The sequence below is a fragment of the Bombina bombina genome, chromosome 6 (assembly GCF_027579735.1).
Source record: "Bombina bombina isolate aBomBom1 chromosome 6, aBomBom1.pri, whole genome shotgun sequence".
Taxonomy (NCBI): domain Eukaryota; kingdom Metazoa; phylum Chordata; class Amphibia; order Anura; family Bombinatoridae; genus Bombina; species Bombina bombina.
The window spans coordinates 775847957-775864857 of NC_069504.1; the positions used below are offsets into that span (position 1 = coordinate 775847957).

General features: G+C 39.5%; 1 protein-coding gene across 1 annotated transcript in view; it reads right to left on the reverse strand.

Moving 5' to 3' along the window:
* ADAM9 (ADAM metallopeptidase domain 9) overlaps positions 1–16901 on the reverse strand; it is a 621882-nt gene that overhangs the window by 14033 nt on the left and 590948 nt on the right. The window contains exon 21 of the mRNA XM_053718079.1: positions 2270–2337. Within this exon, the coding sequence (XP_053574054.1) occupies positions 2270–2337 (68 nt within the window). The remainder of the gene's footprint in view (positions 1–2269; positions 2338–16901) is intronic.

The window sequence follows — 16901 nt, forward strand, 5'->3', positions numbered from 1 at the left end:
GCTGGCTGAGCATCATGGTAAGTGTAGTTCCAAAGCCTTTTGGAGGGCCACGTTTGAAAATGTCTGATCTTATGTCTACATTAAAATGGAAAAATTTTAAAAAATAGTGTTATTTTTCTCAAGAAAATGAAAATAAAATGCCGAAGAAATTAAAACTTGTGCATTGCTGGTTGCCATCAAGTCCACCACGGGAAATACTCAGTGTTGTTATGGAAATGAACATTTCCCTATGAAGCTGCCACTAAGTAGATAGCTCAAGAAGTCTGCTATGAAATTGCCAAGATACTTCTGTGCCCAGAGAAAGACTGTACTCACACTTGGGTGTAGGGAACCACAATCCAGTTGTCTAAAAAATCCATGACAGACAGATACTGAAGGATGTTTAGAAAATGAAGAAGAGCCAGCCAGAAAGAATACTCCTATTTCCAGAACATTTGAGGGCAAGGTGGATTAATTTAAGTTCCATTTACTGTGAACCAGCTGATGTTGGCAAATTGTTCCAAACCTAGCTAAAATCTATCTTCAATTGTAACAATTGAGGATTCAAAAGAGGAAGACCCTTAATAAGGCTGGACTTCTGAAATCCCCAATGTAGATGTTTCTTAAGATACTATTAAGCCTTGATTTTCAACCTTTGGTACATATATTCCTGGGGGTACCTTGAGCATTTGAAAAAGGTACTCCAGAACTTGCCCTTACATTATATTGTATTCATTATATGCAAACATTCAATGTATCCCATAAATCAGTTTCTTAGTTCTACTTTGAATGACCCTTAACAGGCCAGACTATATTCCCCTGCTTGGCTGGCAAGCTGCTCACTTAATGGGACTGACTTGCCTGGGCACAGGTAGGGAAATCCTTAGAATCTGTTTAGTTACAGACATTTGAGGAAAAAAGCTATAAAACACAGATCTACAGTTCGTCACAGGGAAAGTGTCAGGTAAAGTGTTTATTACTGTAAAAAGGTGACATGGAGGCATGTGCCAGATATAGGACTCACACAGCACAAGGAAAATATGCCATGGAGAAACATGCCAAGTAAAGTGTTCTGTACCCAAGTATGCTACAATAAAAATAGCCTAAGCTAAGTTATGTGATTAAGTTAGATGCTGAAATGTGGTAACAAGAATATTACTTCATGCATATCTTTTCTAAAGTGTGTAATGCACAATATTAAATAAAGCTATGTGTTTTCTCTATATTATTATTTATTAAAAAATGGAATTGTAAAGCACTGTTCAACTTTTCCCGTTTACAGGACAGGAGAAAAAAAAAACACGACTTGCTGTGGGTTTTGGAACCTTTTTATAAAGAAGGAAACAGAATTCTGAGATTCCGGTCATAGTCTTTCTTAAAGGAACAATCTTCACTAGTAAGTGCTACATGAGACAAGCAAGATAAGCTGTGTTTGGATACCATCACAATTATGTGAAAGAAAGCTAATCCTTGCCTTAAAGGGGCAGTGAACCTACAAAATAATGTAATATAATTCTGACCGCTGCTCAGTGCAGTACTGAGCGGGTCTGGCTTTTTGTCTAAGCACATCTGGGCAGCTGTCTAGTCACAGCCCAGTCCAATCGCGCCATTACATTCAATGTAGCTGCAATACTTTAAAGTATAAAGTTAGCGCTAAGATAATGTAATATAATTCTGCACTATGTGCAGAATTATATTACATTATTTTGTAGGTTTACTGCCCCTTTAATGACGGCATGTAAATTTTTTTTACATTGGTCAAATTATTGTTATGAGCTCCTTTACTACCCTTTTTTCAGCATTTGAAATAGCTGATTTAGTCTGTGATATCCCTAACTATACTTAAGTATAGGCAATTGACAAGCTATGTAAACAAAGCCATCAGAAGAAATTAAACTCCAAGTGGGGTCTAAGGGAGATAAGTAATGAAATGTTAATTTTCCATTGTTCTCTCTAAGTACTGGGCTTTAGTATACAAACAGATAAGGAAACATGTGTATGTACAGAAAGTAATAAAATAATGAGTTCTAATTTTACCTGCAATCTCAATCAATTTTAATGGCTTGTGGTTTCAAAAAACAAAAACAACAATTTCATATACACAAATTAACCTAAAGTATCCATTTCACTTACATTTTATACTCTGTAGCTGGTATAACAACTCATTGGAAATACATTAAAGGGGGTAACAATTTTACAGTACACTTCCCCTTTAATGGATATAGGGAAAGGACACTAGGACTAATACAAGAAAGAAAAGTATAAAATAAAGAGAGGATTCAATACAAACCTAGAAGGAGCATGCTGAGGCTGCTTCACCATGTAGTTTGGAACATTAAAAGTATTTGGGTTAAATGGCTGCGGAAAAAAGAAAAAATATTACTTAATTTACCTTTTACTATACATATATATATATATATATATATATATATATATATATTATACACACACACACACACACACATATATATATACACACACAAACACATATATACACACATATATATATACACACACAAATACATATATATACACACACACACATATATACATATATATATATACACACACACATACACACACACACATATATATATATATATCTCAGTTTCAATGCAAGATTGACTAAAGGATTTAGTAAATCTTTATAACTGAACATTATATAACTGTGTGTAAAACTATTTCATATTCATTCAAGAACTGCAAATTAATTCCATACAAACATGGTTAGTAGGCAAATGTATTCATTTGATTCTGCATTCCTTTATAGAAACAAATGCTGAATATGGCTGCAGGAATCGGCATTCGGTCCTTTTTGGCACCGGATTATATAGTGTCAAACTGCAACACACAAATATCTGTGCAAATCCAGATAATTGTGTGTTACACATTGACGCTAATAAATCTGGCGTTGAAAAAAAGAGTTAATGCCGCTGCCTGTGCCAAATTCGGCATTCATTATTAGAATTAAAGGGACAGTCTACTCCAAAAATGTATTGTTTAAAAAGATAAATAAACTCTTTATTACCTATGTGATTACCTTGTATCTAAGCTTCTGCAGACTGTCTTCTTATATCAGATCTTTTGACTGACTTGCATTTTAGCCAATCAGTGATGACTCAGAAATAACTCCACAGGAGTGAGCACAGTGTTATCTATATGGCACACGTGAAATATTGCAAAAGCGCTCCACTGAGTAATACCAGTGCACGCATAATACCTCGCATTCGCATTGTTGGGAAGCATTGCTCTCATGAGAGTGCGCTTACATTGGCTCCAATGGGAGCCTCGTTCTCATACTGTGAGACACAGCATGAGAACTAGCGAAGTGAAGTGGATAAGTCGCGCAGCGATGGCAGCAAATTGTAAATATATATGGATATGACCATAAAACATAATTTATGTAAGAACTTACCTGATAAATTCATTTCTTTCATATTAGCAAGAGTCCATGAGCTAGTGACGTATGGGATATACATTCCTACCAGGAGGGGCAAAGTTTCCCAAACCTCAAAATGCCTACAAATACACCCCTCACCACACCCACAAATCAGTTTAACGAATAGCCAAGAAGTGGGGTGATAAGAAAAAAGTGCGAAAGCATAAAAAATAAGGAATTGGAATAATGTGCTTTATACAAAAAAAATCATAACCACCACAAAAAGGGTGGGCCTCATGGACTCTTGCTAATATGAAAGAAATGAATTTATCAGGTAAGTTCTTACATAAATTATGTTTTCTTTCATGTAATTCGCAAGAGTCCATGAGCTAGTGACGTATGGGATAATGACTACCCAAGATGTGGATCTTTCCACGCAAGAGTCACTAGAGAGGGAGGGATAAAATAAAGACAGCCAATTCCGCTGAAAAATAATCCACACCCAAAATAAAGATTAAATTTTATAATGAAAAAAACTGAAAATATAAGCAGAAGATTCAAACTGAAACAGCTGCCTGAAGTACTTTTCTACCAAAAACAGCTTCAGAAGAAGAAAACACATCAAAATGGTAGAATTTAGTAAAAGTATGCAAAGAAGACCAAGTTGCTGCTTTGCAAATCTGATCAACCGAAGCTTCATTCCTAAACGCCCAGGAAGTAGAAACTGACCTAGTAGAATGAGCTGTAATCCTTTGAGGCGGAGTTTTACCCGACTTGACATAAGCATGATGAATTAAAGATTTCAACCAAGATGCCAAAGAAATGGCAGAGGCCTTCTGACCTTTCCTAGAACCGGAAAAGATAACAAATAGACTAGAAGTCTTTCGGAAAGTCTTAGTAGCTTCAACATAATATTTCAAAGCTCTAACTACATCCAAAGAATGCAATGATTTCTCCTTAGAATTCTTAGGCTTAGGACATAATGAAGGAACCACAATTTCTCTACTAATGTTGTTGGAATTCACAACCTTAGGTAAAAATTCAAAAGAAGATCGCAACACCGCCTTATCCTGGTGAAAAATCAGAAAAGGAGACTCACAAGAAAGAGCAGATAATTCAGAAACTCTTCTGGCAGAAGAGATAGCCAGAAGGAACAAAACTTTCCAAGAAAGTAATTTAATGTCCAATGAATGCATAGGTTCAAACGGAGGAGCTTGAAGAGCCCCCAGATCCAAATTCAAACTCCAAGGAGGAGAAATTGACTTAATAACAGGTTTTATACGAACCAAAGCTTGTACAAAACAATGAATATCAGGAAGATTAGCAATCTTTCTGTGAAAAAGAACAGAAAGAGCAGAGATTTGTCCTTTCAAGGAACTTGCAGACAAGCCTTTATCCAAACCATCCTGAAGAAACTGTAAAATTCTCGGAATTCTAAAAGAATGCCAGGAAAAATGATGAGAAAGACACCAAGAAATATAAGTCTTCCAGACTCGATAATATATCTTCCTAGATACAGATTTACGAGCCTGTAACATAGTATTAATCACAGAGTCAGAGAAACCTCTTTGACTAAGAATCAAGCGTTCAATCTCCATACCTTTAAATTTAAGGATTTGAGATCCTGATGGAAAAAAGGACCTTGCGACAGAAGGTCTGGTCTTACCGGAAGAGTCCACGGTTGGCAAGAGGCCATCCGGACAAGATCCGCATACCAAAACCTGTGAGGCCATGCTGGAGCTACCAGCAGAACAAACGAGCATTCCTTCAGAATATTGGAGATCACTCTTGGAAGAAGAACTAGAGGCGGAAAGATATAGGCAGGATGATACTTCCAAGGAAGTGACAATGCATCCACTGCTTCCGCTTGAGGATCCCTGGATCTGGACAGATACCTGGGAAGTTTCTTGTTTAGATGAGAGGCCATCAGATCTATTTCTGGAAGTCCCCACATTTGAACAATCTGAAGAAATACCTCTGGGTGAAGAGACCATTCACCCGGATGCAACGTTTGGCGACTGAGATAATCCGCTTCCCAATTGTCTATACCTGGGATATGAACCGCAGAAACTAGACAGGAGCTGGATTCCGCCCAAACCAGAATTCGAGATACTTCTTTCATAGCTAGAGGACTGTGAGTCCCTCCTTGATGATTGATGTATGCCACAGTTGTGACATTGTCTGTCTGAAAACAAATGAACGATTCTCTCTTTAGAAGAGGCCAAGACTGAAGAGCTCTGAAAATTGCACGGAGTTCCAAAATATTGATCGGTAATCTCACCTCCTGAGATTCCCAAACCCCTTGTGCCGTCAGAGACCCCCACACAGCTCCCCAACCTGTAAGACTTGCATCTGTTGAAATTACAGTCCAGGTCGGAAGAACAAAAGAAGCCCCCTGAACTAAACGATGGTGATCTGTCCACCACGTCAGAGAGTGTCGTACAATCGGTTTTAAAGATATTAATTGAGATATCTTTGTGTAATCCCTGCACCATTGGTTCAGCATACAGAGCTGAAGAGGTCGCATGTGAAAACGAGCAAAGGGGATCGCGTCCGATGCAGCAGTCATAAGACCTAGAATTTCCATGCATAAGGCTACCGAAGGGAATGATTGTGACTGAAGGTTTCGACAAGCTGATATCAATTTTAGACGTCTCTTGTCTGTCAGAGACAGAGTCATGGACGCTGAATCTATTTGGAAACCTAAAAAGGTTACCCTTGTCTGAGGAATCAATGAACTTTTCGGTAAATTGATCCTCCAACCATGATCTTGAAGAAACAACACAAGTCGATTCGTATGAGATTCTGCTAAATGTGAAGACTGAGCAAGTACCAAGATATCGTCCAAATAAGGAAATACCACAATACCCTGTTCTCTGATTACAGACAGAAGGGCACCGAGAACCTTTGTAAAAATTCTTGGAACTGTTGCTAGGCCAAACGGCAGAGCCACAAACTGGTAATGCTTGTCTAGGAAAGAGAATCTCAGAAACTGATAGTGATCTGGATGAATCGGAATATGCAGATATGCATCCTGTAAATCTATTGTAGACATATAATGCCCTTGCTGAACAAAAGGCAGGATAGTCCTTACAGTTACCATTTTGAATGTTGGTATCCTTACATAACGATTCAATATTTTTAGATCCAGAACTGGTCTGAAGGAATTCTCCTTCTTTGGTACAATGAAGAGATTTGAATAAAACCCCAGCCCCTGTTCCAGAACTGGAACTGGCATAATTACTCCAGCTAACTCTAGATCTGAAACACAAGAGTCACTAGAGAGGGAGGGATAAAATAAAGACAGCCAATTCCGCTGAAAATAATCCACACCCAAAATAAAGTTTAAATCTTATAATGAAAAAAAATGAAATTATAAGCAGAAGAATCAAACTGAAACAGCTGCCTGAAGTACTTTTCTACCAAAAACTGCTTCAGAAGAAGAAAACACATCAAAATGGTAGAATTTAGTAAAAGTATGCAAAGAAGACCAAGTTGCTGCTTTGCAAATCTGATCAACCGAAGCTTCATTCCTAAACGCCCAGGAAGTAGAAACTGACCTAGTAGAATGAGCTGTAATCCTTTGAGGCGGAGTTTTACCCGACTCGACATAAGCATGATGAATTAAGATTTCAACCAAGATGCCAAAGAAATGGCAGAGGCCTTCTGACCTTTCCTAGAACCGGAAAAGATAACAAATAGACTAGAAGTCTTTCGGAAATTCTTAGTAGCTTCAACATAATATTTCAAAGTTCTAACTACATCCAAAGAATGCAATGATCTCTCCTTAGAATTCTTAGGATTAGGACATAATGAAGGAACCACAATTTCTCTACTAATGTTGTTAGAATTCACAACCTTTGGTAAAAATTTAAAAGAAGTTCGCAACACTGCCTTATCCTGATGAAAAATCAGAAAAGGAGACTCACAAGAAAGAGCAGATAATTCAGAAACTCTTCTAGCAGAAGAGATGGCCAAAAGAAACAAAACTTTCCTAGAAAGTAATTCAATGTCCAATGAATGCATAGGTTCAAACGGAGGAGCTTGAAGAGCCCCAAGAACCAAATTCAAACTCCAAGGAGGAGAAATTGACTTAATGACAGGTTTTATACGAACCAAAGCTTGTACAAAACAATGAATATCAGGAAGATTAGCAATCTTTCTGTGAAAAAGAACAGAAAGAGCAGAGATTTGTCCTTTCAAGGAACTTGCAGACATACCTTTATCCAAACCATCCTGAAGAAACTGTAAAATTCTCGGAATTCTAAAAGAATGCCAGGAAAAATGATGAGAAAGACACCAAGAAATGTAAGTCTTCCAGACTCTATAATATATCTTCCTAGATACAGATTTACGAGCCTGTAACATAGTATTAATCACAGAGTCAGAGAAACCTCTTTGACTAAGAATCAAGCGTTCAATCTCCATACCTTTAAATTTAAGGATTTGAGATCCTGATGGAAAAAAGGACCTTGCGACAGAAGGTCTGGTCTTAACGGAAGAGTCCACGGTTGGCAAGAGGCCATCCGGACAAGATCCGCATACTAAAACCTGTGAGGCCATGCTGGAGCCACCAGCAGAACAAACTAGCATTCCTTCAGAATCTTGGAGATTACTCTTGGAAGAAGAACTAGAGGCGGAAAGATATAGGCAGGATGATACTTCCAAGGAAGTGACAATGCATCCACTGCTTCCGCTTGAGGATCCCTGGATCTGGACAGATACCTGGGAAGTTTCTTGTTTAGATGAGAAGCCATCAGATCTATTTCTGGAAGTCCCCACATTTGAACAATCTGAAGAAATACCTCTGGGTGAAGAGACCATTCGCCCGGATGTAACGTTTGGCGACTGAGATAATCCGCTTCCCAATTGTCTATACCTGGGATATGAACCGCAGAAACTAGACAGGAGCTGGATTCCGCCCATACCAGTATTCGAGATACTTCTTTCATAGCCAGAGGACTGTGAGTCCCTCCTTGATGATTGATGTATGCCACAGTTGTGACATTGTCTGTCTGAAAACAAATGAACGATTCTCTCTTTAGAAGAGGCCATGACTGAAGAGCTCTGAAAATTGCACGGAGTTCCAAAATATTGATTGGTAATCTCACCTCCTGAGATTCCCAAACCCCTTGTGCTGTCAGAGACCCCCAAACAGCTCCCCAACCTGTCAGACTTGCATCTGTTGAAATTACAGTCCAGGTCGGAAGAACAAAAGAAGCCCCCTGAACTAAACGATGGTGATCTGTCCACCACGTCAGAGAGTGTCGTACAATCGGTTTTAAAGATATCTTTGTGTAATCCCTGCACCACTGGTTCAGCATACAGAGCTGAAGAGGTCGCATGTGAAAACGAGCAAAGGGGATCGCGTCCGATGCAGCAGTCATACGACCTAGAATTTCCATGCATAAGGCTACCGAAGGGAATGATTGTGATTGAAGGTTTCAACAAGCTGAGATCAATTTTAGACGTCTCTTGTCTGTCAGAGACAGAGTCATGGACGCTGAATCTATTTGGAAACCTAAAAAGGTTACCCTTGTCTGAGGAATCAATGAACTTTTCGGTAAATTGATCCTCCAACCATGATCTTGAAGAAACAACACAAGTCGATTCGTATGAGATTCTGCTAAATGTGAAGACTGAGCAAGTACCAAGATATCGTCCAAATAAGGAAATACCACCATACCCTGTTCTCTGATTACAGACAGAAGGGCACCGAGAACCTTTGTAAAAATTCTTGGAGCTGTTGCTAGGCCAAACGGCAGAGCCACAAACTGGTAATGCTTGTCTAGGAAAGAGAATCTCAGAAACTGATAGTGATCTGGATGAATCGGAATATGCAGATATGCATCCTGTAAATCTATTGTGGACATATAATGCCCTTGCTGAACAAAAGGCAGGATAGTCCTTATAGTTACCATTTTGAATGTTGGTATCCTTACATAACGATTCAATATTTTTAGATCCAGAACTGGTCTGAAGGAATTCTCCTTCTTTGGTACAATGAAGAGATTTGAATAAAACCCCAGCCCCTGTTCCAGAACTGGAACTGGCATAATTACTCCAGCCAACTCTAGATCTGAAACACATTTCAGAAATGCTTGAGCCTTCGCTGGATTTACTGGGACACGGGAAAGAAAAAATCTCTTTGCAGGAGGCCTTATCTTGAAGCCAATTCTGTACCCTTCTGAAACAATGTTTTGAATCCAAAGATTGTGAATTGAATTGATCCAAATTTCTTTGAAAAATCGTAATCTGCCCCCTACCAGCTGGGCTGGAATGAGGGCCGCACCTTCATGTGGACTTGGGAGCTGGCTTTGGTTTTCTAAAAGGCTTGGATTTATTCCAGACTGGAGATGGTTTCCAAACTGATACCGCTCCTGTGGGTGAAGGATCAGGCTTTTGTTCCTTATTGTGACGAAAGGAACGAAAACGATTATTAGACCTAAATTTACCTTTAGATTTTTTATCCTGTGGTAAAAAAGTTCCTTTCCCTCCAGTAACAGTTGAGATAATAGAATCCAACTGAGAACCAAATAATTTATTACCCTGGAAAGAAAGGGAAAGCAAAGTTGACTTAGAAGACATATCAGCATTCCAAGTTTTAAGCCATAAAGCTCTTCTAGCTAAAATAGCTAGAGACATATACCTGACATCAACTCTAATGATATCAAAGATGGCATCACAAATAAAGTTATTAGCATGTTGAAGAAGATTAACAATGCTATGAGAATTATGATCTGTTACTTGTTGCGCTAAAGCTTCTAACCAAAAAGTTGAAGCTGCAGCAACATCCGCTAAAGATATAGCAGGTCTAAGAAGATTACCTGAACATAAGTAAGCTTTTCTTAGAAAGGATTCAATCTTCCTATCTAAAGGATCCTTAAAGGAAGTACTATCTGCCGTAGGAATAGTAGTACGTTTAGCAACTTTAGGGATTTTGTCCCAAAATTCTAATCTGTCAGATGGCACAGGATATAATTGCTTAAAACGTTTAGAAGGAGTAAATTAATTACCCAAATTATTCCATTCCCTGGAGATTACTTCAGAAATAGCATCAGGGACAGGAAAAACTTCCGGAATAACTACAGGAGATTTAAAAACCTTATTTAAACGTTTAGATTTAGTATCAAGAGGACCAGAATCCTCTATTTCTAATGCAATTAAGACTTCTTTAAGTAAAGAACAAATAAATTCCATTTTGAATAAATATGAAGATTTATCAGCATCAACCTCTGAGACAGAATCCTCTGAACCAGAGGAACCATTATCAGAATCAGAATGATGATGTTCATTTAAAAATTCATCTGAAAAATGAGAAGTTTTAAAAGACTTTTTACGTTTACTAGAAGGAGGAATAACAGACATAGCCTTCTTAATGGATTTAGAAACAAAATCTCTTATGTTAACAGGAACACTCTGAGTATTAGATGTTGACGGAACAGCAACAGGTAATGTAACATTACTAAAGGAAATATTATCTGCATTAACAAGTTTGTCATGACATTCATTACAAACAACAGCTGGAGGAACAGATACCAAAAGTTTACAGCAGATACACTTAACTTTGGTAGATCCAGCACCAGGCAGCGTTTTTCCAGAAGTATCTTCTGACTCAGTGTCAATCTGGGACATCTTGCAATATGTAATAGAAAAAACAACATATAAAGCAAAATTGATCAAATTCCTTAAATGACAGTTTCAGGAATGGGAAAAAATGCCAGTGAACAAGCTTCTAGCAACCAGAAGCAATAAATAATGAGACAAATAATGTGGAGACAATAGTGACGCCCATGTTTTTTAGCGCCAAAAAAGACGCCCACATTATTTGGCGCCTAAATGCTTTTGGCGCCAAAAATGACGCCACATCCGGAATGCCGACACTTTTGGCGCAAAAAAACGTCAAAAATGACGCAACTTCCGGCGACACGTATGACGCCGGAAACAGAAAAAAAAATTTTCCGCCAAAAAAGTCTGCGCCAAGAATGACGCAATAAAATGAAGCATTTTCAGCCCCCGCGAGCCTAACAGCCCACAGGGAAAAAAAGTCAAATTTTAAGGTAAGAAAAAAATGATTTAATCATATGCATTATCCCAAATATGAAACCGACTGTCTGAAATAAGGAACGTTGAACATCCTGAGTCAAGGCAAATAAATGTTTGAATACATATATTTAGAACTTTATATAAAAGTGCCCAACCATAGCTTAGAGTGTCACAGAAAATAAGACTTACTTACCCCAGGACACTCATCTACATGTAGTAGAAAGCCAAACCAGTACTGAAACGAGAATCAGTAGAGGTAATGGTATATATAAGAGTATATCGTCGATCTGAAAAGGGAGGTAAGAGATGAATCTCTACGACCGATAACAGAGAACCTATGAAATAGACCCCGTAGGAGATCATTGAATTCAAATAGGCAATACTCTCCTCACATCCCTCTGACATTCACTGCACGCTGAGAGGAAAACCGGGCTCCAACCTGCTGCGGAGCGCATATCAACGTAGAATCTAGCACAAACTTACTTCACCACCTCCATAGGAGGCAAAGTTTGTAAAAACTGATTTGTGGGTGTGGTGAGGGGTGTATTTATAGGCATTTTGAGGTTTGGGAAACTTTGCCCCTCCTGGTAGGAATGTATATCCCATATGTCACTAGCTCATGGACTCTTGCTAATTACATGAAAGAAATATATATTTACAGGGAACACACAGTTCCCATAGACCACAATGTAAAGGCACTTTTCAGTGCCGTTTTTTTTTCTAACAACTTTAAACCCTCATAACTGCTTTTTGCAGTTATTTTATTAAAAAATAAAGATGCTAATTTTATAAAAACACTTGATTTTGGGGGCATTCGGTGGTCATTTATAAAATTAACCAGAGATCTGATCTCTGGTTAATTTTATAAGTGCCAATTGCTACTGTGAGCTGTGTGCTAATTGGTTATTTATCACACGCCTGTGAATGGGCAAATTTGGCAGTTTTGCGATAAATTAGCGTTCCACTTGTAATCTAGCCCTTATTTGTTAAAGGGACAGTAAAACCACAATTAACCCCTTAATGACCACAGCACTTTTCCATTTTCTGTCCGTTTGGGACCAAGGCTATTTTTACATTTTTGCGGTGTTTAGCTGTAATTTTCCTCTTACTCATTTACTGTACCCACACATATTATATACCGTTTTTCTCACCATTAAATGGACTTTCTAAAGATATCATTATTTTCATCATATCTTATAATTTACTATATTTTTTTTTTTATAAAATATGAGGAAAAATGGAAAAAAACACACTTTTTCTAACTTTGACCCCCAAAATCTGTTACATATCTACAACCACCAAAAAACACCTATGCTTAAATAGTTTCTAAATTTTGTCCTGAGTTTAGAAATACCCAATGCTTACATGTTCTTTGCTTTTTTTGCAAGTTATAGGGCTATAAATACAAGTAGCACTTTGCTATTTCCAAACCATTATTTTTCAAAATTAGCGATAGTTACATTAGAACACTAATATCTTTCAGGAATCCCTGAATATCCAATGACATGTATATATTTTTTTTAGTAGACATCCCAAAGTATTGATCTAGGCCAATTTTGGTATATTTCATGCCACCATTTCACCGCCAAATGCGATCAAATACAAAAAATCGTTCACTTTTTCACAAATGTTTTTCACAAACATTCGGTTTCTTACTGAAATTATTTACAAACAGCTTGTGCAATTATGGCATAAATGGTTGTAAATTCTTCTCTGGGATCCCCTTTGTTCAGAAATAGCAGACATATATGACTTTGGCGTTGCTTTCTGATAATTAGAAGGCCGCTAAATGCCACTGCGCATCACACGTGTATTATGGCTAGCAGTGAAGGGGTTAATTAGGTAGTTTTGTAGGGAGCTTGCAGGGTTAATTTTAGCATTAGTGTAGAGATCAGCCTCCCACCTGAAACATCAGACCCCCTGATCCCTCCCAAACAGCTCCCTTCCCTCCCCCACCCCACAATTGTCCCCACCATCTTAAGTACTGGCAGAAAGTCTGCCAGTACTAAAATAAGTTTTTTTTTTAATAGCATATTTACATATGCTGTGGTGTAGCATCCCCCCTTAGCCCCCAACCTCCCTGATCCCCCCCAAAACAGCTCTCTAACCCTCCCCATCTGCCTTATTGGGGGCCATCTTGGGTACTTGCAGCTGTCTGCCAGTACCCAGTTTGCAAAAAAAAACAGAATTTATGTTTACCTGATAAATTTCTTTCTCCAACGGTGTGTCCGGTCCACGGCGTCATCCTTACTTGTGGGATATTCTCCTCCCCAACAGGAAATGGCAAAGAGCCCAGCAAAGCTGGTCACATGATCCCTCCTAGGCTCCGCCTACCCCAGTCATTCGACCGACGTTAAGGAGGAATATTTGCATAGGAGAAACCATATGGTACCGTGGTGACTGTAGTTAAAGAAAATAAATTATCAGACCTGATTAAAAAAAACCAGGGCGGGCCGTGGACCGGACACACCGTTGGAGAAAGAAATTTATCAGGTAAACATAAATTCTGTTTTCTCCAACATAGGTGTGTCCGGTCCACGGCGTCATCCTTACTTGTGGGAACCAATACCAAAGCTTTAGGACACGGATGAAGGGAGGGAGCAAATCAGGTCACCTAAATGGAAGGCACCACGGCTTGCAAAACCTTTCTCCCAAAAATAGCCTCAGAAGAAGCAAAAGTATCAAACTTGTAAAATTTGGTAAAAGTGTGCAGTGAAGACCAAGTCGCTGCCCTACATATCTGATCAACAGAAGCCTCGTTCTTGAAGGCCCATGTGGAAGCCACAGCCCTAGTGGAATGAGCTGTGATTCTTTCGGGAGGCTGCCGTCCGGCAGTCTCGTAAGCCAATCTGATGATGCTTTTAATCCAAAAAGAGAGAGAGGTAGAAGTTGCTTTTTGACCTCTCCTTTTACCTGAATAAACAACAAACAAGGAAGATGTTTGTCTAAAATCCTTTGTAGCATCTAAATAGAATTTTAGAGCGCGAACAACATCCAAATTGTGCAACAAACGTTCCTTCTTTGAAACTGGTTTTGGACACAGAGAAGGTACGATAATCTCCTGGTTGATGTTTTTGTTAGAAACAACTTTTGGAAGAAAACCAGGTTTAGTACGTAAAACCACCTTATCTGCATGGAACACCAGATAAGGAGGAGAACACTGCAGAGCAGATAATTCTGAGACTCTTCTAGCAGAAGAAATCGCAACTAAAAACAAAACTTTCCAAGATAATAACTTAATATCAACGGAATGTAAGGGTTCAAACGGAACCCCCTGAAGAACTGAAAGAACTAAATTGAGACTCCAAGGAGGAGTCAAAGGTTTGTAAACAGGCTTGATTCTAACCAGAGCCTGAACAAAGGCTTGAACATCTGGCACAGCTGCCAGCTTTTTGTGAAGTAATACCGACAAGGCAGAAATCTGTCCCTTCAGGGAACTTGCAGATAATCCTTTTTCCAATCCTTCTTGAAGGAAGGATAGAATCCTAGGAATCTTAACCTTGTCCCAAGGGAATCCTTTAGATTCACACCAACAGATATATTTTTTCCAAATTTTGTGGTAAATCTTTCTAGTCACAGGCTTTCTGGCCTGAACAAGAGTATCGATCACAGAATCTGAGAATCCTTCCGGATGGAGTTCCCACTCCCCCGGATGCAATGTCTGACGACTCAGAAAATCCGCTTCCCAATTTTCCACTCCTGGGATGTGGATAGCAGACAGGTGGCAGGAGTGAGACTCCGCCCAAAGAATAATTTTGGTTACTTCTTCCATCGCTAGGGAACTCCTTGTTCCCCCCTGATGGTTGATGTACGCAACAGTCGTCATGTTGTCTGATTGAAACCGTATGAACCTGGTCCTCGCAAGCTGGGGCCAGGCCTGGAGAGCATTGAATATCGCTCTCAGTTCCAGAATATTTATCGGTAGAAGAGATTCTTCCCGAGACCAAAGACCCTGAGCTTTCAGGGATCCCCAGACCGCGCCCCAGCCTATCAGACTGGCGTCGGTCGTGACAATGACCCACTCTGGTCTGTGGAACATCATCCCTTGAGACAGATTGTCCAGGGACAGCCACCAACGGAGTGAGTCTCTGGTCCTCTGATTTACTTGTATCTTCGGAGACAAGTCTGTATAGTCCCCATTCCACTGACTGAGCATGCACAGTTGTAATGGTCTTAGATGAATGCGCGCAAAAGGAACTATGTCCATCGCCGCCACCATCAACCCGATCACTTCCATGCACTGAGCTATGGAAGGAAGAGGAACGGAGTGAAGTATCCGACAAGAGTCCAGAAGCTTTGTTTTTCTGGCCTCTGTTAGAAAGATCCTCATTTCTAAGGAGTCTATAATTGTTCCCAAGAAGGGAACCCTTGTTGACGGGGATAGAGAACTCTTTTCCACGTTCACTTTCCAGCCGTGAGATCTGAGAAAGGCCAGGACAATGTCCGTGTGAGCCTTTGCTTGAGGAAGGGACGACGCTTGAATCAGAATGTCGTCCAGGTAAGGTACTACTGCAATGCCCCTTGGTCTTAGCACCGCTAGAAGGGACCCTAGTACCTTTGTGAAAATCCTTGGAGCAGTGGCTAATCCGAAAGGAAGCGCCACGAACTGGTAATGTTTGTCCAGGAATGCAAACCTTAGGAACCGATGATGTTCCTTGTGGATAGGAATATGTAGATACGCATCCTTTAAATCCACCGTGGTCATGAATTGACCTTCCTGGATGGAAGGAAGGATAGTTCGAATGGTTTCCATCTTGAACGATGGGACCTTGAGAAATTTGTTTAAGATCTTGAGATCTAGGATTGGTCTGAACGTTCCCTCTTTTTTGGGAACTATGAACAGATTGGAGTAGAACCCCATCCCTTGTTCTCTTAATGGAACAGGATGAATCACTCCCATTTTTAACAGGTCTTCTACACAATGTAAGAACGCCTGTCTTTTTATGTGGTCTGAAGACAACTGCGACCTGTGGAACCTCCCCCTTGGGGGAAGTCCCTTGAATTCCAGAAGATAACCCTGGGAGACTATTTCTAGCGCCCAAGGATCCAGAACATCTCTTGCCCAACACACTTTATTACTGCAATTGCGAAAAAACATGAAGGAATTGTTCAAAATTCACCAAATTTTCACCACAGCGTCTTAAAGCCTTGAAAATATTGCACACCAATTTTGGAAGCTTTAACCCTTAAAATAACGGAACCGGAGCCGTTTTAAGCTTTAAACCCCTTTACAGTCCCTGGTATCTGCTTTGCTGAGACCCAACCAAACCCAAAGGGGAATACGATACCAAATGACGCCTTCAGAAGTCTTTTATAAGTATCAGAGCTCCTCTCACATGCGACTGCATGCCATGCCTCTCAAAAACAAGTGCGCAACACCGGCGCGAAAATGAGACTCTGCCTATGCTTTGGGAAAGCCCCTAAAGAATAAGGTGTCTAAAACAGTGCCTGCCGATATTATTAAATCAAAATACCCAGAATAAATGATTCCTCAAGG